General features: G+C 29.3%; 5 protein-coding genes across 5 annotated transcripts; 4 read left to right on the top strand and 1 right to left on the bottom strand.

Moving 5' to 3' along the window:
* Positions 1–1,290: 1,290 nt before the first annotated feature.
* On the bottom strand, positions 1,291–2,107 carry Tsp_06490 (hypothetical protein). The gene is made up of 2 exons (XM_003378563.1): positions 2,045–2,107; positions 1,291–1,353 (listed from the first exon to the last, which is right to left on the bottom strand). Exons 1-2 carry the CDS (start codon positions 2,105–2,107, stop codon positions 1,291–1,293), a joined length of 126 nt encoding a protein of 41 aa, XP_003378611.1.
* A 3,346-nt stretch (positions 2,108–5,453) lies between these two features.
* Tsp_06491 (conserved hypothetical protein) lies at positions 5,454–6,026 on the top strand. Its single transcript, XM_003378562.1, has 2 exons — positions 5,454–5,489; positions 5,883–6,026. The coding sequence occupies exons 1-2, from the start codon at positions 5,454–5,456 to the stop codon at positions 6,024–6,026; spliced, it is 180 nt and encodes a 59-aa protein (XP_003378610.1).
* Positions 6,027–16,542: 10,516 nt separating this feature from the next.
* Positions 16,543–17,261, top strand: Tsp_06492 (conserved hypothetical protein). Its single transcript, XM_003378561.1, has 3 exons — positions 16,543–16,746; positions 16,769–16,811; positions 17,089–17,261. Exons 1-3 carry the CDS (start codon positions 16,543–16,545, stop codon positions 17,259–17,261), a joined length of 420 nt encoding a protein of 139 aa, XP_003378609.1.
* Positions 17,262–17,311: 50 nt separating this feature from the next.
* On the top strand, positions 17,312–17,668 carry Tsp_06493 (voltage-dependent T-type calcium channel subunit alpha-1H). The gene has a single exon (XM_003378560.1). The coding sequence runs from the start codon at positions 17,312–17,314 to the stop codon at positions 17,666–17,668; it is 357 nt and encodes a 118-aa protein (XP_003378608.1).
* A 262-nt stretch (positions 17,669–17,930) lies between these two features.
* Positions 17,931–20,397, top strand: Tsp_06494 (transporter, cation channel family). Its single transcript, XM_003378559.1, has 7 exons — positions 17,931–18,047; positions 18,733–18,824; positions 19,132–19,235; positions 19,297–19,459; positions 19,531–19,668; positions 19,731–19,992; positions 20,347–20,397. The coding sequence occupies exons 1-7, from the start codon at positions 17,931–17,933 to the stop codon at positions 20,395–20,397; spliced, it is 927 nt and encodes a 308-aa protein (XP_003378607.1).
* The last annotated feature ends 2,285 nt before the right edge of the window (positions 20,398–22,682 follow it).

The following is a 22,682-nucleotide window of genomic DNA, read 5'->3' as shown; positions in this document are numbered from 1 at the left end:
GAATCGATAAGAAACAGTTGGTAGGGAAAGTGAAAAAGTGATTAATTTGAGTGCTGAAGCAGCATTCCAAGGAATTATTATTAATATTATTTTAAAGTCATATGCCGCAAAAGTGTATGACAGGAGATTTTAGGCTTCACTCAATCGATAATGTAACCATTTCAAAAATTACACGATGACGTGAAAGAAAGAAGAAATGTTTTCTTATTTCAATATTTTATATATTGCAGGCAAAATTGCAGTATCAGTTTTTTATTTTATAAAAAAATTAAAAATATGCTGTTTAATATTATCAACATTTTGTATATAACATATTGCAAAAATTATCATCTTTTAATTTTGTTTTTTCATTAAGCAATAAATTAAATGAGCAAATGTATGCTTATGATGATGTATTTATTATTGGAAATTGACGAACAGTTTGGTTGAAATAAGAAATGAATTGTGTAATTTCGTTGAAAAAAGAATTGAATATATTTTTTAATGGTTTAAAAGTTCTTCAATATTCGTAGATGGATAATTTCTGTTGTCCATGAAAAAAGAGTGGACAAAGCTGTACCTTGCCAAACACAACATATTAGCTTATGATGAACGTGTTATGAAGCTTTTTTGTTTGCTTGTTTGAAATTTGCTTTTAAGTTTATTCATTTTTTGTGAAGCCCATAGTAGAACAGAAGATTAGCAAAAAAGTAAGTTGATCATTGATTTCAAACTGTTCCAACAGTGGTAATTGACACTTATCAATAAATGAAAGTCTACCATATAATAATCAATATAAAATTTCCAAGTGGCGCTGTGTTTCTACTGGAGTGTCGCTGCAGCTTTGCCAAATTTGAGCAATTTTTATTAGCATTAGTATGCTGCTTGTTTCAGTGTACAAAATGTCCAGCTGAACGTTGTTTACTGCCATTTTCATTTGATTTGATAAAATCATTTCAAAGTATGTAATTGTACAATTATATTATCTTTTTATTTACATGCATGGCAATTTATTTTCTTGCTATGATGAGAATGAAATAGGATAAAATTTTCTTTCTTCGTGCTTAATATAATTAAACTTTTGATAATGTTTTGTTTTTCAAGTGATTTTAATTGAATTATTTTTTTTTCTTCTCTTTGATTTCATCACTTATACAACAAGCAGTTGGTCATTAATGTTGATTGAATAAGTGGATTAATGTTTATATGATTATCATTCTTTTTCATCAGATTTGTAAAATTTTTCATTTGTCATGCATTGCTCTCTGTCTATGCAGCTCCGCAATATTTCTTCTTCAAGTGTCACTCACTCTAAATCTGAACTTTCATTAAATCATGACGAAAGTATTTCTCATAGTTCGATAACATTTTCATCTGAAATTTTTCATTATGCAAACAGTAATTATAAGAAAAGTGTCTTTTATTTTAATATCACATTGGAATGATCTATTATTATTATTAATAAATTTATTAATATTGTTGTTTAGTTATTTTTTAAAGTTAAAAAACTGGCATATGGCAATATTTGAATTGAAAAATATTTTCAAAATAATTTATCGAAAATAAATGGCAATAGAAGCTAAAGATGTTTTTTAACAACATACATGTATATGTATGTTTCCATACAAGATTGTTTCTGAAGTTAATTAAAATTATATTCCTAATAGTGCATTTCATGTTCTTCAGCATTGATGAGACAAATGCATAATAAATAACTTTATGAGAAATATTAATTTTAACAGAAATTGCATATTGCTTTAGTATTTTAATTGATTTCAAAGAACGTGCCTCAGTTTGATTAGGATTTTTCACTCTTCTGTGATCAATACAGCAAACAGAAGATGCAAAAAGATGCGCAGAGACGATTTTCACATTTTCTTGTAATGAATAATTCAATTGGGTTCAGTTTGCCAATTTTAAATTTTAAAATGACAATTCAATGATAAAATTTCAATCTCTCAGAGGTTTTTTTGAAATTTAAATGCAAATTTAAGAAGCAGTTAACATTTTGCTCAAAGTCGAAATATTGTTCTCTTATTACTACTTTGGGAATTGGTACTTTTACCTTTTCAACCCTTTGGTAGAACAGTAAAATTGCAACATCAGCAGAGACAATTTCCATGCACATTTCGATCCATCTTATGCTTTCAATTTGCAAAATTTTCATCCTAAATTTACCTTACAATCACTACCAGTACTTTGAAATTGCATGAAATTTTACTAATTGCTGTTCTTTTTTGATTCTATAGAAAACAATAGTTTTTTCTCAAAAATAGAAAATACTTATTATTTTTTCTTGATCACAGTCAAATATTTAGTCAATCAAAAAAAGAAAAGAAGTAATCGACTATTTTTTTAAATAAAGCTTTTTCTTCATCTTTCTTTCTTTTATTACTTTTAAATTATATTAAACTTTTCAACTGAAAAATAATTTAATGATATTAAAAAATGAATGAAAATCATCGAATTTTTGAGGCTGATGTTCTAGAAATTTTCTTTTCATAATGCACCAGTCAATAAATATATGATGATCATGGTAGCTTTGCAGTTAAAGACAATTTTAACTTCAAACGCGTGTATGGTGAATGCGCCTAATTGCTGCAAATTAGGTGATTGATGATTTTGATTTCTTAAATTTAAATTATAATTTAACACCGAGAGCTATTTTATTTTAAAAAAGAAAAGAAAACGGGCAATATCTATAAGCACGAATTGTATGCATGGAATAGATTTATAATTTTCAGATTATGAGGCTGATTTCTTATTGATATACTCTAATAATCAACATTATTGAGCCATTTGATGACAACATAATTCAAGAATGTAGAATTTGAGCAAATTGTGTTTATTTGGTATAAGGATATTTGTATATTGTATGAAAGTTTGCAGGAATCAGTGTGTATTGTTGTGAATTTCAAAATTTGTTATCCAACGATTAGCATATATCTGTGTATGTATAGGTATTTATATATGTGTGTGCTTGACACTAAGTAACCGATGGAAGTGGGCAGTTTAAAAATAGCACTTCAGTTACCCTGAGGATCCAGAGTTGAAATTTACCACTCATTCACCGTATCAATCGATTGCAATTACTTTCAAGAACAATTGATCGTCTTGTGCTTATTCAGAAAATGGCAAGCAATTGTGATTTTCACTCTTTGAGCTGCTTGCTTCTTCTCAATAAGTCTTTAATTTTTTAAACTGTCTCTAGTGTTTTATTGAACATAATTAAAAACTATTTTAAATGATTAAGAAGTTATAAAGTTGTGCGATTTTCATCTCATATTATGGTTGTTAATTAAACTTCTCGGTATCAATCATTACGAAATTCAGATTGTTAAAAATAGACAAATAACTATTTACTTAATTCCTCAGTTGATGAATAATAGTTATTATTAATTATTTTCTAGCTGCATGCAAGCATACATAATCTATGACATATATTATGAGAGAAGAGCTGCATTAAAATATCATTTCTAGACTTTTATTTTTATTTTTCTGATTACAATAATCTGGAAATCATTTATGTTTTACTGTTATCAGTATAATCAAAACAAAAGCAATGCCACGCTTTACTGTAAAATTCCTTTTATATTCTAGCAGTGCAATTTGTGTTATTCTAAAAAATTTGCATCAAAAACACTTCAATTTTATAAACTAAATTTTCTGTTTATAAAACTTAATACAACTTGCAACTTTACTGTATTTACTATGTAAGTTAATACAACTTTTTTTTGAAAATGATGAAAGTTTTCCATGATATTATTTTAAAACATATGATATTGAAGTTACATATAATTTGTTTAATGATTTAAATTTTCGAAGGTTCACTTATTTTGATTTAAGCATTATTCATGTTGCTTTTTTGTGTACAGAAGCTCAGATAAAGGAAACAATATATCGTTTAATTTTTTTTGTCCAATCTTGAACTGAATCCTATTGGCGAAGTGAATTTGTTGTTATGAGTTTGTTATGCGATGAAAGTCATTAAGCTGAATTGAAACAAGCTAACGTGTTCCCCAATTCTGCTGATCACTTCCGGTAAATATCTGTCCTTGCAAATTATGAACGCATATTGTCAAAAAGTCATTGATTTGAACTTTCTTGATTAGCACAGATGATTGAAAATTTGTCTTATTTCAACAATACTGATCATTAATGAAACTAAATTTTATTTTAAAAAATATAATAATAATAATAATAATAATAATAATAATAATAGATTTTGAATAATTTAAATTAATTCTCTATTTAACGTATCAATTTAAATAAAACTGGGTTGGTTACTTTGCTTATAGTTGAAGTTTAAATTCATAAAGAGATGGAAAAAGCTAAAATTAAATTATTATGGTCTTTTCTTTGATTCTGTATACAACATTGTGTAATTTTTTTATTTTTATTGTTTTCATGTATTTTGACAAAAAATCTACAGTTGCTTGCTTGTGTTTGGACATTTTGCTTGAATCTTATTTATCAGATGAAAAATTCATCAGCTGATTACTGTACATTGCTAAATTATGCATATGTAATTGCACTGTTGAATAAAATAAAATTTCAATTCACTTTTAACAAAAAATTATTGTTTCGTGAAATTATAATTTATACTTTAAATGAAAAATTTTCAGATTCACACATTTACTTGAGCAAGTTTTAATTTAAAATTAATCGAATTGCTTCTTTTAGGCAATTCGATTTATTAAATCTTCTCTTTTCATTCAATTATTCATACGTAAATAGGGCTTTTTATTTTTACTGAAAAAATGAACTGTGAAAAAATGGTTTCCATAAGTTTGTTGCCATCTATGCATCATTCATCTTCAGTAGTATTGATCCATCTCGAGATGTCATAAGCATTTAAGTTTCTACTAATTTTTGTTCACATGACAGGGCATGTAAATTATTCATTTATCAAATATTCAAAGCACAAAATGAAAAAATATCACTTCGTTCAAAAATAAGGGGAAGAACCTTTCATCTTCTCAAAAGAAAAAAGAAATTAAACTCCTTTTTTGCCTAAGACATTAATTATGAGTATATTTATATGTGTAATATGAAATTTTAAACTTTTTCTTTTTATCAACCCTTATTGGGAAATTTAATCAACATCTCATGCACGCAGATGTTGAATTTTTCAAACATTTATAAATTTTGCACAGGTAATATGTTTTAATTTATAATTTAAAAAATTAAATCAAACTATTTTAAATTAAATTGTTTAATTTGAAATACATTAAATATTATTTCCAGTGTATATGATGTTGATTTTTATTTTTGCTTTTTGATAATTAAATATACTTGAAGATCAAAGAAATACAAAAAAGTACGCAGAGAAGGGAAACTATTTTTAAAAACCGAGGCATATTGAATTTCAAGTTTAAAAAACTACTCTGCATAAAATCAATACTATTTTTAACTTAAATAAAACTGTGAAAGATTTTTAAATTTAAAATAACCATTAAAAATACATTTTCAGTATGATGCATAAATTAACCATTGATGTAAATGTTAAGGTTTTATCTCATAATATTTTGTTCTCTCCATTTAGCAATTAGCCGAAAAATTGATAATCATGGATAATAAATATTTTGCATTCTTTGTCAGTTTTCTACGCCTTGCTATTAATAATCTTGAATCAATTTTCATGATCAATTTTTGCATCTTCAAAATTTTCTTCATAATAAATGAATAGAAGCAAAAAATGCATATAATAATAATAATATATCCAATCATACTGCTGCTGCCAGTTGGTAGAATTCAAATCTTTTGTCAGAATGTGAATCGACACAAAAAAATGAAAAGAATTCAAAAAGTAGATTTCATTTCATTGGTAATTTATTTCAATTTTGAATTCAAAAAAGATATTCAATTCTTGATTTCAAAGCAAAGAAAAAACCAAATCCCAGACTCAGACGTTGAATGCACAACATGTGCGCTCGTTTGGTTCTTCAATTAAACGTTTCATGTTGCGTGAGAGAAATGCAATTTCAAATGATGAAAGCAAAAAGCTGAAGCCAACAACGAACAATTCTACTCGAACAATATTTTAAAATTGACGATCTGACAAAATGTTTAAAAAGTTCATTTTCATTCATAAAAACAAAAAAATTTTTTTTTATTCACTATTCTTCAAAATAAATGTTATTTTATTTTTCAAAATAAAGCTGAATTAAAAATGATTATGCTAAATTCATAAACTTTTTGAACATTGCATCCTACTACTGTATTTGGATGATCAATTTTTCTGCACTTCAATAAAATTCAGGCCAAAACACTATACCCTCTATGAATACTTGCCTTTTTCTTGAAACAGTTGTTGCTAAATAATGCAGATATTTGAATTGCCTAATCCACTTTAAAGCCAACATCTCATTTACATCTGTAAAATTTCAAATTGAAAATCTTCACTCTCATCAAAAACGATTAGAGCTGCTTGCTGTGCTATATTACAAATTTTACCTTAAACTGATTCAGTTAAAAAATTGTATTTTAAAGTAGGTTGTTACTTTTCAACACGCAGTTGATTATTCGCGAAATTTTACTTACAGCATTTTTTTAATTAAAAAATTCTCATTTGAAATGTTCGATGCAGTTTATTTTAAAGTTCAAATATGATGTATTTTCAAAAAAAATATTTAATTTTTTCTGTGCAAGCTGTGATTTGAAATTATCTTCAATTTTTCAACAAAGAAAATATTCCATTTCAATAATTTTAATTATGAAACTTATTATCAGTGCGACATAGCCACTTTAGCAGCTAGCCTGCAAATTATGTCATACTGATTTTAGCCTTCCACTTTAATTCTGCTGCTCATTGTGTTTGAATAAAAGAGCTACAAAAGAAATAAAAAACTGCAATTAACAAATAATTAATTATTGACTCTCAATAGATGTCTTTCTCATTGACATACTGTGTTAACTGGGCTAACGTGAAAATCCATTAGCTGAGCAAAGTTGTGAGTAAAGTTTTGCCTGAAATAGTTGAAAAAACATTGTGCTTGCTAAATTCGACCAGCATGAGTAACTTGTTGAAATTAAGAAAACACACACACACACACAAGCAAACACAAATATTCAGATCAGTCTGACATATTCATAGTAAAAGCGGACGTTGGTCAGCAGTTGGCCATCATGTCTTTGCTTGATTAAATTACGCCTGGTATTCAATGAAACGCAAATAGCTAGTTGCTTTTGGCTTATAAAGAAAGCTTCTTTGCTGAGCTCGACCTGCCTTCTTTCAATCTTGCCTTCTCTGGCCACTGGCCCTACGGCATTGCAACTCTGCCATGATTTACCGCTGCTTCCGCATTGTGCCAGCGTCCGCTAGTCCCTGAAGCTAATTAGCTGTGTGATCAATCATGCAACGCCATCTAGTCCCGTCAACTAACAGCTTGGAATGTAAACGTCAGTCATATGCAAACTGAAATATATACTAGCAATTTACCGGACCGTTGGCTGGCCAATGCCCAATCACTTTGACCTTTACCCTTTATAGCTGCTAACCAATTCAGTGCAATTCTAGTGAGTTCAACATTGCTGTATTTATTTATTTAATTATTTATTTATGTATTCACTCTTTTTTTTGATATACTTAAAAGCATGTTTTTATGCACGCGTTTTTAGTCAGTGAACATTTTTCACTTAACATGGCTTATCTGTAACGAATTAAACCCATTTTTATTCAGCTTACACCAAAATGAGCTGCTAAATTAAGAATCCTCATGAAGTCATTGTATGCAATCAGAATACGCAAAAATAGTGTTATTTGTTGGAATATTGACTAGAGTATTATATATAAATTACATTATACATATATATTCTAATTTCTCTCTCTCTCCCTATCTTATCTTTGGAAAAATTAATTTTGTGCAAGCATGAGTTTAATTTCATGAACATAACAAGCGCCAAGGTACATTCAAATCGCCTCAGCTGTTATGGCACAGGAGTAAAAGTAGCCCTTGAATAATAATTATTGTTGTAAGAAAAATTACCACAGGGATTATTGACTAAAATATCATGACTTGTTAGAGAATATGCAGATATTGGAATAGTTAACTGCACTGCAAGAGATTGTCTACTTGTTAACAGCGGGTAGTATTGAATGGTATTGATCATATCATTCAAATACAAGCAAGATTATAGTTTGTTGGTAGTTGACAAAAGTTAGCTTTTAAATAACTAGTGAGTAACAATAATTTATTTCTCAAATATAAGGTTACAGTAGTAAATTCTAGTATAAATATCTTTGTGAATATTACTGTAATTCAAAGGAAAATTCCCATAAATTACTTGAAAGCACACTCTGCTACTTATGTGGAATTTATGAATTCACACTTGGGCAATATCATTTTTTTATTATTTTTTTACGTTGCACAATTCAAAGTAAATATGAATAATAATATAGATTTTAGTGTAGAGCATTTTTTCTTATAAAAGAAGATAGCTACATTGAAGCAGTTGGCAATACCAAGCTTTTCAAATTTCCTTCATTAAAGTTACTTCTCATCGATTCGCTCATCGCATACCAATAACTACTATTTTTTATTATTCGTGGCAGTTTTTTGGCTTCTTTTTAGCTGACATATTGAAAAATATTCTGGTAATTTCAGCTTAACATGGGAGATATTTTAAAACGTTGATGCTGCGTTGCCGTTGAGAGGGTAAACAATTTTATTAAAGTGATGCATTGATTTTTTTTATTTTACGATATTTTAATTTTTAAGTGTATACCTTTGTTCTCCTTAAGTTTTAAATTACATTTTCATGTACCATGCATAGAATAGAAGAGAAATCTTTTCTCTTTTATGGGTAAGAAATGGACGCACATTTATACAGATTGTTATGCAGTTTTATTAAAAGATGGCAAATAGAATTTAGTAAAAAATTGCGGAAATTGTAAATGAATTTTGATTTTAAAGTAAAGCCCAATTAATATTGTCTTCCAAAGTTTGAATGGGATTGGACAGCTGATTGGACATCAAGCCTGATTAGGGTGTGTGTGTTATTTCAACTTTTGATGTCAATTTACATCCATGGATAATCATGCTTGTTTATTTGTTCATCTGAACAGAGTATACAAAATTAGTGTTGTTGATCTCATCATAAGGCAATTTTACAAAATCAGTTATTCAAGAAATCTAAATTTTTGTAGAACAACTTTTGGTTGAGTGATACTTTTGAATACATTTTCATATGTGGCAGGAGAAGCAAAAAATGTGCTTAACCAATAACCGAAAGGATAACTTGTGTGGGGTCAGGTTAAATGATTTCACGATGATCATTTTTCGCTTTGCTATTACCAGTTTGATCGATAAAGCGAATTAATATCAGAAGCTTGAAGGGTTGAAGATGCGCTTTGTCTACACAATGCTTTATGAAGTCTAAATGTTGTCAATTAAATTTGCATTTCACTGTAATGGATGAAACGACGTAGTTATTAGCATAGAAGGTGGCTGACGATGTAAATAAACTTTCAACTATACTAGTGATAGTGAGCTTTCAAAGCTTTACCGTTGCATTGAAAACCAATAAATGTAAAAAGAAAATTGTCAGCATTCTAACACATTTTCTTTTATCTTTATAAATAGTTACAACATATATATTATTATTGTTATTGCACTACATGGAAAATAATGATCTTGATTCAGTATTGTTTATCAATATTAGTTTATGTGATTTTTGTTGAAAAGAAGCTTTTAAAAGCTTGAACCGATTTGATCGCACTCTATCCATTAGCTATGCAACAATTGTTAGTTGATTTCGCGTAGGTTGAGTTAGCTCCGCTTATATGTCACACCATTAATCAACTTTGCTCACCACCTTCTTGTTCATCACAATTGTTGTAAACAGCAGTCACTATTTTCTTTTTGAAAATGCAATATTATAAATTATTATACACAAGTTCATAAATCAAAATTGAATGTGTTGGATTAAATGAATTGGTCGCTTGTTGTATATGGTTTATATAATTTTGAATATTCAAATCGATATTCACCATTAATTTCTACGTGAAAGAAAATTCTAAAAATTACGTGTAGATTTTAAACTTTTATTAAAATTTATTCTTCTTTGCTGATTCAATATATGGAAACTCTGAATATTATTAAGAAGAATTATGATAAGAATTCGTTGGTGCATTTTGTAATGTTTTGTATATGTTTTTAAAATAAGATTCATTCAAATTTAATTGTAAGTCTTTTATTGCTTATTATTTTTGGCAAAAATTCACAAGGGGTTGACAATTCACAATTAAACGATTATTTGTAGATTTTGTCACATAGTGTTCTTATTTTAAAAGAGATGTTATCGTTAAAAGACGACAAAAAGAATTGTAATGATCATTGATGACAAGATTTTCATCAGTTGTTAACTATTTTTTGATATTTCAACATATGCTGAACAACTGCTTTAAAAAATTGGATATTTCAAATTAAACAATCTATTTTGCAAATTTTGGCATGTGTCTCTGAAATTTTTTTAAAATGTTTTAGCAAAAAGCTTTTGAGTCTCTTGTTTTGAGTTGAAGTTTCAGAAAATGGTGAATATGAATTTCGGAAATAAAATTTCTCTAATCCAGCTTGAAATAATCTCAGCTATTAGTAATTTTTTGAGAATGAATTATTTACTTGGAAAAAATTGATCGATCAGCCAAACTTGCCAAAGGTGACCAAAAAGATTATTCAAAGCTTTTCCAACTTGCTTGCCAAAGTTGTGTTATTGACTAATAATGTCCTTGCCTTTTTTGTCCACTGACAATCGTAGTTCTTTGATTTTCCGAAGTGAACAATTGAACAAGCTATCCGAAAAGAGAAATCAATCTTCAAGCATCCTGCTTAAAGGTCTTTTTTTTTGTTTTAGCACTCTTTATTGCTCGTAAAGAAAGAATAAAATGGCCCACGAAATGTCTGCTTTCCTGCTACTACTATTGGAAATTTTTACTGCAAGCTTTGTGTTGCTGCTTTGTGCAGTTTGAACCCTGGCTTGTATGTGATTTTATACACATCAGGCAAGTTGTGTTTCTTTTAATTTGTACAAAATGTTTTCTACAATAACAGTGAAGATATTCTTCCTAAATTTTTAAATTTACACAAAACATACTTTTGCATACCAAAAGGAAGGCATTCGTTCGTTAATACCTCTGGCGATAAACAATTTGTAATGTGCCATTGTAAAATTGGATCATTTAATGTTGTGCTGTCATGTTCGTCCTTTTTGTGGAAATTATTTAAATCAAGAATACTACTACTGCAATGACAAACAAGCGGATCTTAATTATCTTTGATGACAAAATTACATCCTCCATTTAAAAAGAATACTATTAACTCTCGCATAGATGAATTACTTGCTCTGTGCATAGCGTAATTGAATTTGTGATTTTTTTATAGCACATCTCGAATTTCTGCATCCTTCTTTTTGTTTCAGATGTTGCAAACGAAAATAAGCATTACTGATGCTTTAAAAAACTCACACAATTAGAAATATTTTTTCATAAAAGCAACACAAAAAGGTGAATGGAAAATTTGCATTAGTAAGAAATTTCATGAGTCAACTTTGAAAATTATTTCTTATACATAGGTAGGTAGACAGTCAGCATGTTTTAATTTAAATTTATTGACAACATGATTCCACTCTTATTTAAAGTAATATTCTTCTGAGCAAGCAAATAATTATGAAGGCACTTCATTTATCTGACTCACGACATGATAATTCTATTTTCTGTTTTGTTTATAATTTCAACTCGATTTTTTTTACCTTTTTACTAAGAATGTTTTATACATTCACTTTCTCATTTTATTCAATTGATATTTTGAATTTTTCTCAGTCTATTTAAATTTTCGTTTTCTTAACTTTACTGCACTAATTTTTTAATAATTGATATGAAAAAATTCAGTGAATATTTGCAGTTTTATTCATTCGTTGAACTCATCTGAACTTCTTCAATATTTCTTCAATGTTTGGCAATAATAGAATTTATTACCTCGATGACTGCTTGTTTTATTGTTTAACAATAATGCAAGCTCCTCGGTAATGCTTGTTTTGCATTTGCATAAGTTATTTTACATAATATAATTTTTTTGTAGGTTAAAATTATATTAGTAAACGAAATGTTTAATGTCTAATATAATAATGCATTGCGTGAAGGCTTTCAAGCTAAAAAAATCCATACTCACGTTTATTATTATTTCTTGCATATTACAAACTTTATTGGTTAATCATTTTCTAATGTTAAATTTCAATTATATTGTCTATATAAAAGTTAACTTTACTCGGACAGTTTATCATTATTTCATATTTTAAAAGTTTCATATTTAATTATGATGCTGTTGTGATATTGCTTGAAATTACATAAAATTTTGGTCTTGATTTAAACGCACAATTTGATTAATTGCATTATCTGATTAAAATATCTTCAAATTTTTAGATTTTCAGTGTTTTTTCAAAAGAATTGTTGAATTTTAAGGCACTACTTGAAATATTGCTTCTTTGAAATAAATAAAGTAAAAGAAAAGTTTCAATGAAATTAATCTTAAATAGAAGCTTAATAAAAAGGATTTTAGTTATTAAAATTTTGACAAGCGGAACATTTTTTGTAGTTTCAAATAAAAACATACATTATATTATGCAATTTTTTGTTTGATTATCTATTGATTAATTATAAATTTCATCTTATCTCCTTAAATAATATTTTGCATTTTTAAATTTTGTAACCTTTAATGTACATTTTTCACATAATTGTAATGATAATTTTTAATCTTTCGTTCGAAAAGTTTGTCACTTGTACTATACATCTTCAACGTTTATTATAATACAATTGATTTTATAATGTTTTTGTAATGATTAAATTTCATTTTTTTAAATATTTTTACAAATAAAGTGATGCATTCTTTTTTCAAAATTTTAAGCTTAATGAAGTTGCTATTTTTTGATTCAGGCAGTCTTTTATGAATCAGTAAAGTTTTATGCTTCATTAAAGAAATTTTCCAAATAGAATAGAATTGTTGAAACATTGTTCAATTATTTCAGTTTTTCAATATATGTAAATATGTAGTGTATATATATATATATATAGTATATTTTTTTATTTTTTTTGATATGAAGCAATTGAATTCTGTTTCATTCTTTTTTGCTTGGTTCATTTGAAATGCGATTGATCAAATTTGCAAAAATTTGCAGCAAGCAATTTGCTCCCACCCTTTGAGATGTAACTTGTAAGAAAAATACACTAACGACGATGTTTCCACTGACTGGATAGCAGAGAATAGATTTGTTTGAAATTTGTTGTTCCTTGTCAATGCAAGAGCATTTTGAACAGATCGATTTTCTTTTTTAAAAGATCTACTGCATTCATTCTTTGTCAGAAATAATTGTCAATTTAGAGGACAGTACTCCAGCCTCATGCCCCCTGCTCTCCTCACCGTGGAACATTTTATCTTATAATATTCATTGGTTATATTCAAAAATACTAAACCAAAAAAGAAAAGCATTTTATTAAAGCATTGGACATCATTTTGGATATTTTGGACAAAAGTCTCTTGACATTATACAATCTTTCATTTCTGCATCACTTGCACTTTTATTCTTTCATTATTGCCAACAATGAGAAAGAAAAATTAACTAACTTTGTTCATTTCTTTTATTTATATCATGGTTTTAAATTTCATTTTAAAGATTAAAAAGTGTTGATAAAGGGTATTTTCATAAATAAGATTCATTTCATTTAAACTCATATTAGTTGAATTTATCTTGAAAAAGAAAAAAATTACTTTTCATATCAGTTTTTAAAATAAAATATAGCAGTATCAGTGATATTTTTTCACAAGTGAAAAATGATGATAAAAAATAATATGAATAAACTCTGAAATATATTATGCAAAATAGCATGGCAATTTACTTTCGACAATCATAAAGGGACAATTTATGAGCAATTAAACGCTAATAATATAGTTTTTTTAAAGGAGAATAGCAGAAATTATCTATTAATTTGTTTGTCAACTTTTTATGACCATATAATGGATTCATAATTTATTTTCTTTGCTAACAGGATGGATTGCTGAACGAAATAAGCTTGATTTTAAATATGAAGCGAAAGCACCTTCGATAGTGGGGTCTTACATAATCTCAGACATGATCCTTTTCTAAATTCTAGCTCAGACAATCCATTAACGTCAGACAAGCACAAGCCCACAACGAGCGGCACCTGTACAAATCGTGATAGTTAATTGATTTATTAAAATCATTCTTGCCGATGACGTGGAATCAAAATTGACGCATTGTTTTCAATATTATTATTATTCTATATTTTTTGCTTTGCAGCTTCAACACAAATATTTCAGCTTTGTCGTCTTTGCTTACGAATACTGAATCTTCTGCTTGACAGGCTATTTTACTGCTCGCTTCTTAGTTATGTCAACCAATTGACGCTACATTTATTATCTTATGCTTCTTTTCATCTTATGATTCCTTGGCGAAAAGTGCGAAAAGTGTTTCACACAAATAGGCATCTCAAAAGTTGCAGGCGTAGCCAGCAGTTTTACAATTAATCCCAGTTGATAAGTTTGAAGAAAGCATGATGTTCACGTTGAAAAAAGTGAATCTCCTTTCAAATGTAAAATTCTATTCAGCAGAGGTTGAATGCATTCTTTTTTTGAAATTGATTTTTTAATTTTTTACACAGAACATTACTCAGAATTTACTATGGTTTGCATATAATTTGATTTAAATTCATTGCAAGTATCACTGCAAAATTTTCAGCACATGATTATAGTCGAATATTGCAAAAATATATTATTTGTTCTAGATAACAAGCAAGATAACCGAGTTATGACGAATTGTGTAAAATTATGATTATACAATGTTTAAGCTATCAAAATCCAATATTAATGTCAAAATATTTTCAAAGTGAATTACTCGGGCTCATTTTCAGACGGAAAATAAGCTTAAAAACAAACTGATTTATTTATTGCAGCGGAAAAGATTTTCAAATTCATATGGGAAAACGGACTGCCCATTGCCTTCCTTACTCATTCTTTATAGGCAAGCCAACAGCATAAATTCTTTAACAAATAAATATCTTTCGTACGACAACAATTTTTACATCATTTCTAACAACAATGCTACACATCAGTGATGTTATTGGAATATACAAGCAATTTTATCATGTGCAGTTGTATAAATTTTTTTATTGAAAAATTCAAATTACTTAGTATTAAATTATTTCACATATCTTCTAAATAGTGCTGTTTTGTAGTAATTGGAAAATTCATTGACATTCTAAGAAATAATATTTCATGCTTATTTAGTATTCTTTTTTTATCAATTAAAAATAAGAAAAATGTAAAAATCATTGCTACATTGCTACTTTTTCAAAAGTAAAATACTGATGAACATACATTTGCATTCCAATAATTGCCGTATCTGTATCTTCTATTTCAATTTACATATTTCTATGCAGCAAAAAGCAGCTGCATTTAATAAATTAATTTTCATAATTTGCAGTATAGTTTGCAATCATTATTAAATGCTTTTAAAATATTTACTTTATTTTGCATAAATATCAAGATGAAAAAATTTTTAATTTAGCAACTTTTAGCAACATTATTTATTTTATTTTATTGAAAAGAAATCACATCATATTATGAATGTAAATTTACTTTACTGAAAATGAATACTAAGTGGCAGTAGAAACTTTTTTGATCATCATGTGATAGATATATTATATTCTATTTATTTCATATTTTACAACTGAAATAATAAAAATTTAAGTACAAAAAATTATGCATTTTAGAGAAATTAAAATAATCCATTCACAGCTCTGATTTTTTGATTTGACTTCACTTTGAAATGGTCCATTTCAAAATATTTCGCAACTTATTTCAATTGTTTTGATGAAAATGATTTATCATTGTGCAATTTGGAAATTATTTAATATGTAATTTGTTTGTTTATTTTCAATTTCAGCAGGTTATTAAACAGACTGCTTTAATATTGCGCACGAGAATGGCTTGTTACTTCAACTAGCTAATATTTTCATTTAAATGACGGGAAGTGAGAAATTTTCTGTCTAGTTTTTATTTATCTAAGTAAGCGAAGCGTGTGTAAAATTTAAAATCCAACTACACTTTGGCATATAATTTGAATGCAAAAATTGTTCAAAGAAAAAGATTATAAGTTGAGATAATTTATCAAATTGAGAAAGTAGATGGATGGATTTTCATATGAATATAGTCATATGTGTATGCATTGATACTTCTTTTCAATGGGAAGAGAGCGTTGAGAAGAGGTTGTAAATTTCAAGATTTGGGCAAATATTCAGATCAGATAAAAATGCCAGCATTTTCACCTTTGTAATGAAGAAAAACAATGCACGTCTACAGAGCAAATTGCACAAGTTGCCGTTCATAGCTTTCATAGCATTGCAAGAGTGACTTCCTCGACTGTTCAGCCAGCCAGTCGGTCCTTGGAGATCTAATTAGCGTCAGCTCTTTTTCAACTAATGCAACTAGCAATCAAGCTTCAGCTTTTCACTCACTAGGGTCAGTTGAGTTGTAGTGAAAATCAGCATGAATCATGTTAGCCAAGTATGTACAAGTTATATTGATAAGCAGAGCTGGCACGGCGTTGGCATCTCTACGTCAACGGGCATCAATTACACAACCGCAGTGGACAACGGCAATTGCGTCAATTATTCGAATTAAGAGTCGAAATGTTGGCGGTCACAGTCGAATGTCAGTCATGTTTATCCTCCTATCCAGATTTGATCGATTCAGTTCAGTTTTCAGAAATTTTCCTAAAGCTTCTAGGACCCGCTAATCTCAACCTGGCTACACCAATAGCCGGTCGATCAGTAGAGCAATAAGAGAAACAAACACACAAGCATTTTTTACGTTCAGTTGTTCAAGTCAGTGTGGCGCTACGTTTTTTTTTCTCATTTCCATTTTCAACACACCGAAAATGATTGTGGTTGGCTGATGAAAATCAGCCACTCAGCTAGGGTGAACCAGCCAGCCAGCCAGCTAGCTAGCTAGCTAGCTAGCAGGCAGCCATGTGGCCAGTTCATTGCACGACTATCTTTTCAGTTGGCAAAATCTTATTGAATTAATTGTCTGTCGTCAGGGTGCCGTCCGTCAACTGGTCGTCGAGAGCAGCTGCTTAAAACTCCAGAACAAGCCGGCAAACAAGCGGACGGGCTGAAGTCGCTTCTGGAGTGTAAAGGTGGCCGTCAAATTAGTGCACTAAAGCATCTTTCAATGCTGGCCGGATATGAGCGTCGTTCCAAGACTCGATAATGCATCATCCTCGCAGTCGTTGGCGTTGAGCTTTGGTTAAAGAGTTGAAAATGTGGGAAGGGCCACTTCCGGCTGAGCTTCGTTCGTTTCGTTCTTTGTCCAGGGTAAGCCGAGCTTCGATTCGACGTAAATCTCGTTCATCGGTCGCAGCTCCCCCAAGTCCAACCGGCAAATTTGGTGAATCATCTCCACCTGGACAGAACGTCGACTTTGGCAGAAAGCGTTCCGCATCTACAGCAACATCGGATGCCCCAGAGCACAGCAATGACCATATTCAACATATCGACGATGTCGAAGATGTGCCTTATCCCGCCTATGTGACCACAGCGTTGCGATGCTTGGATCAGCGGACACCAATTCGATACTGGTGTTTGCGCATTGTCAACAATTCATATCCTTTCATTTGATATTTTATTTATTTTCTTTTTTTAAAATTGTTTCTGATTTTAATTATTCTTAAATTATTCAAACTTTTAACTTCAAATAGTTTTATTCATTTAAAATCCGATTTTGTACTAGTAATTTAATAAATTCTACGGTGGGTTTGAATAGATATAGGTAAATTTTGAGATTGTTGGTTAAATACAATTTTAATCGATCGTTGCAAAATTCGACTTGCAAATAATTTCCTTAACGGTTAATTTTACGTGGTTCGAAAAGATTAGTATGATGGTGATACTGATCAACTGCGTTACCCTTGGAATGTACAAGCCATGCGACGAAGACATGGAACTTGCGGTCTGCAACACCACCCGGTGCATCACGCTCAGCGTGATCGATCATCTAGTATTTGCCTTTTTTGCTGTTGAAATGGTAAGCAGTTGAATTATTTTCATTTTATGTTAGCAAAATTTCAGATTAGTTTGCTTAATTTTCAATTCAAACTGGGATATTTAACTAGCACTTGTTTATGTCTAATTTCATGTTACATTTTGAAAATTTGCCAACGTTTCAAGATTGAAATACATTTGAATAATGAAATGTATTGAAGTTGCACGAACTTGTCCTGCATGTGATAAGAAAAAAAAATATATATACATAGCAAAATTGATGCATTGTTCACAGACTTTCCGGTGCTTCATTGAATACTTTTCCTCGTGAAGCTAGTTTCCAAATATCCGGTTGTTTGACAGTTTACTTCACACAGTAGAAAGAGGCACTTCTTCCCTTCACCTTTTCAATTATTGCGAATTTTATGTTATTTGCTTTTTTTTATTAATACTCTTTGTGTTACCTGAACATTTAAAAGAAGTTGTTTGTAAATGAGGTTTCATTATTTGTATTTGATCATTCTTTCCTGGCGCTTTAGAATGCGCGGCTCTTGTAGATTTAATTAAAATATGCTTGCTGTTTTATGTAAGCAGAAGGGTATAAACAAGAAATTTAAAAAAGAAATCATTAGAAGCGTTAATGATGTTCAAGATTTCAAAATATTTTTTTGGTATTTATATACTGTCAAAATGTTTTTCAGATAATAAAAATAATTGCAATGGGCTTCTACGGTCCAGATACCTATATGTCAGATACTTGGAACCGTTTGGATTTTTTCATTGTTATTGCTGGGTAAGAAAACGAAATTTTTGTTGAAAAATACTAGTACATAATTATTATTATTAAAGAAACAAATGTAAGTCCATGCAGAATTATGGTTTTTGATGATCCTTCTCATAATCATTATTTTCAGTGCGGCAATTTTTTGCTAAGCAATAATTAATTGCTTGCAAATTTTATGTAAAAAATTTATTTTCAAAATTAAACATATCTCTTTCATATTTATACATAAATGCATTTTACGACAATGTAGAAAAAAGGGAAATTATATAAAAACTAAGCGGAAATAATTGTTTATTTGAATGAATTTTTGTTTCAGTTGTGCTGAATACATTTTCAAAGAAAGAATGGGCGATATAAATCTGACGGCAATCAGGACAGTCCGGGTGCTTCGTCCTTTGAGGGCGATAAATCGCATTCCAAGTTTGCCTTATTGCACTGAATTTATTATCATTTGCAATATTTTTCAACTATCGAATTCTAGGCATGCGCATACTGGTCAATCTTTTGTTGGATACTCTGCCAATGCTAGGGAACGTTTTGCTGCTATGTTTTTTTGTTTTCTTCATTTTTGGAATTATTGGTGTGCAACTTTGGGCTGGTTTACTTCGCAATCGCTGCTTGCTGGACCTGCCTTCCAGCAATGAGTATTTATTGTGAAATACTTTTTTGTAAAAAGATTAAATAATTAATTAACTGTCAGTCTTTCATATTGTAGCTCTTCTCTGGAATTAATGGGTCTTGTGCGGTATTATATGCCTGACGAGACAAGCATGGAATACATTTGCAGTCTTGAAAAAGATAATGGCATGCATTCCTGCAACAATCTTCAGCCTTCCACATACAACGGTCACATGTGAGTGAATAGAAAAGTTTTTCCATTTCTGATCATTTGAAATAGAAGTATTTTTTATTTAGTTGTAATTTGACCATTGACCAGTGGCACGCTGGCAATTACACTCTTAGTAACAGCTCTTGCATAAACTGGAATCAGTATTATACAAAATGTGGACCCACATCGCACAATCCATTTCAGGGATCAGTCAGTTTTGACAACATTGGCTTTGCTTGGGTGTCCATCTACCTTGTGATCAGTCTGGAAGGCTGGTCTGATATTATGTATTATGTGCAAGATGCGCATTCGTTTTGGGATTGGATTTACTTTGTTTTGCTCATTGTAGTAAGTGATGAGTTATTTTGATTTTGCTTTGGTTTCCTGGTTTTTAAAAGTGATCATCATTTTTAATGTTTAAGGGCAGAATTTTACGTGCTCCCTATTTATACAAATAAGAATTTGATTTTCTGATTATACATGTAATGCTTCATAAAATATTTGAAAATTTGTAGAAGAATGTTAATTTGTTTGTTTTATGCTTTCAGTAAATGTAAAAATTATCGTTGTAATTAACAATGTTAACACTGGAGCAAATGAATGGAATTTCAAAGTAGAAATTTCAAATTTAGTGAGCTGCATTCATAATCAGTCAATTCAGATAAATTTAAGTAAAAATTTATTTGAAGTTTGTCATTTTAGCATTTTCTTGGTTTTCAAGCATTACTTGATATTATTTTCAGAGCTGTTTGAATATTTTAGTTGATAAGGTTAAGATTGCTAATTTTGGAATGAAACTAAGCATCACAGTGATAATATTTATCAGATGATGAAGGAAATAATTTAAAATACGACTTATTTCAAGAATATTTTTGAATGTGATTGTTAAAAGAATTTTTCAAACTGCCAAGTATGAAGCATGAAGCCAAGTTAAGTAAAGTGTGTATATTGGGCTTTCAGTTTTTTTCAATATCGAATCATGAAATCTCTTTTCTTCCTCCAATTCTTTAAAGTGAAAAATTTCAAAAGTTTCCAACTTAGAATTATTTCAATGCATTTGTTACTTTTCAAAATGCCGATGTTCACCGACTAAAGTGATCACGGTGCATGATTTAATAAACAGTGTTTAAGTGTCGAATTTGTTGCTTATGTGCAAGAGGGTTTTTCAAAATGCTCGAAAAGTTGAAATATTTAAATAAAGTGCATCAACTCCAAGTACTAGACTGTGCTATAACAGAATTGTAAAGTTGCATTCTGGCTTCGATTAAAGCTCTTTTAATGTCGACTTTAATTTTGTCGCACCCTTTCAAATTTGACCGGACGCTAGCTTGCTTGCCAATAATAAATTGCCAATCGATCCCTGACAAAATCAATGAAAGTTGAATTGCTTTGGCTGTCTTTCCAATTTTAGACTTTGTCAAACAACTTCCCTGTGCTATTCCTTGCATGAAGTGTTGTCAGCAATGCTTTTTGTCAATCATTTGCATGTTGAGTCAACTACAAAATTCTAATTATGTTTGCTTTACAAATGGAGAATGACTTTGATTCAAATTCAACCCCAAAATACTTTAATTTCTCTTAAGCCATCCTTGTAGCTGCTAATTGAATAAAAAAACACATGACGTCAAATAGATATACTGAATGACATTGATAGACTAAAGATACATTGGTAGACTGTTTGTATACACGGATGCATTTGAGCGAAAAATTCAGATTCTCTTAAAACACTACACATTGTATATTGAAAGATGTCCGTTTTTTGGGAAATGAATTTTTTCATTTGCCTGTGACGTCTGATTGCTTGTTGTTGTTGTTGTTGTTGTTGAAAATTCTCATCTTGAAATTTTATTTTTAATTAAAAATGACCACGTTATCCTTCTACTAATATATAACATTGCACATAAATTTATTGATAATAATATTAATAATAGTTTAGTCTATTTTTTGTTAAACAATAAAAACAGAATATATACTTTAAGTAATGCTGCTTGGAGTGTCATCAAGTCATGTTTTAGTTGAACGTGCAATTGTGATGCTCAATCATCGTGTCTTTGTGTTGTGGTGCATTGGGGGCTGCATATTTTTAGATTTGCATGAATTTAATAAATTTAAATAAACGGCAGTTGTCAGCAAGTCAGCAGATTTTAAACACTTCGCAATAAAATACTTCAACAGCTAAAGAAATTGTTCTTTTTTTGTAAAGCATTCGATATTCTGCGTTACCAGCTGGCAATTCAAAAACTGTAATTCATCATTTCAAATTTTTTCCTTTATTCTGGAATGTAATTTAGTCGTGCAAAATAACAATTACATTTTAAACTTTTTTTAATATTTATTCATTTAAATCTACTATTACAAAGTTGCGCATTTTGTTGATGAACTCAAAAATAGTATATCTTTGAAATACTTTTCCACTTTTTGCTGCAGTTAACGAATTGAAGAATGCTTTGCTATTTTTTTACATTACTCACAATGAGTGGTGTAAAAATTTCAAATATTTTTCTACTTTATCATTAAAATGTGTTATGAATGAGATATTGCTTTTCAAGAAGCTGTAAAATTATTGTGCAATAATATTAATAATGCAGAAACTGTTTGGACATTTGAACGTTACGTTTGAATTCTCTGTCACAAATGTGCAAGTGCATTTATTTTTATAATAGCTCTTGAGAGATTTTGAAATAATTTTTTTGAATTCTTTTTTCGTAATAATTGTTCTTTTCATTTGCTTCTCGTAAATGGCAAAGCTAGCGACTGACGTTACTCCAGTATACATTATACATAATAGTGTTATTCTCGCTATGCATAATAGTGAATTTTACACTGCTCTAACTGCTCTACATGCATATGATATTGTTTTGTTGTGAAATTTTCTAAAATTACTTTTGAGAATTTGAATCAATAATGCAAAATGTCTTTTTTCACCAATTTCTCCTGCACTGATTAATGCAATTGTTAAAGTTATTTTTTAAATATTCACGTTTTCAGTGAAGTTTTGGATTTCAATTTTTTGCACATTTTAATATTATAAACTTATA

Source organism: Trichinella spiralis, assembly GCF_000181795.1.
Source record: "Trichinella spiralis strain ISS 195 chromosome Unknown Scfld4, whole genome shotgun sequence".
Classification (NCBI taxonomy): domain Eukaryota; kingdom Metazoa; phylum Nematoda; class Enoplea; order Trichinellida; family Trichinellidae; genus Trichinella; species Trichinella spiralis.
This window is presented reverse-complemented; position numbering and strand designations above follow the sequence as displayed.

Excerpts from the sequence above, each read along its gene's own strand:
- Tsp_06492 (XM_003378561.1), top strand. The coding sequence starts at position 16,543 with ATGTTAGCCAAGTATGTACAAGTTATATTGATAAGCAGAGCTGGCACG. Across the intron at positions 16,812-17,088 it reads CCTGGCTACACCAATAGCCG|GGTGCCGTCCGTCAACTGGT; the intron begins GTCGATCAGTAG and ends GTCTGTCGTCAG.
- Tsp_06494 (XM_003378559.1), top strand. The coding sequence starts at position 17,931 with ATGGTGATACTGATCAACTGCGTTACCCTTGGAATGTACAAGCCATGC. Across the intron at positions 18,048-18,732 it reads TCAGCGTGATCGATCATCTA|ATAATAAAAATAATTGCAAT; the intron begins GTATTTGCCTTT and ends AATGTTTTTCAG. Across the intron at positions 19,236-19,296 it reads GGCGATAAATCGCATTCCAA|GCATGCGCATACTGGTCAAT; the intron begins GTTTGCCTTATT and ends ATCGAATTCTAG.
- Tsp_06491 (XM_003378562.1), top strand. The coding sequence starts at position 5,454 with ATGATGCATAAATTAACCATTGATGTAAATGTTAAG. Across the intron at positions 5,490-5,882 it reads CCATTGATGTAAATGTTAAG|ACTCAGACGTTGAATGCACA; the intron begins GTTTTATCTCAT and ends ACCAAATCCCAG.
- Tsp_06493 (XM_003378560.1), top strand. The coding sequence starts at position 17,312 with ATGTGGGAAGGGCCACTTCCGGCTGAGCTTCGTTCGTTTCGTTCTTTG.
- Tsp_06490 (XM_003378563.1), bottom strand. The coding sequence starts at position 2,107 with ATGTGCATGGAAATTGTCTCTGCTGATGTTGCAATTTTACTGTTCTAC. Across the intron at positions 1,354-2,044 it reads TCTACCAAAGGGTTGAAAAG|ATGAAAATGTTATCGAACTA; the intron begins GTAAAAGTACCA and ends GAAAAATTTCAG.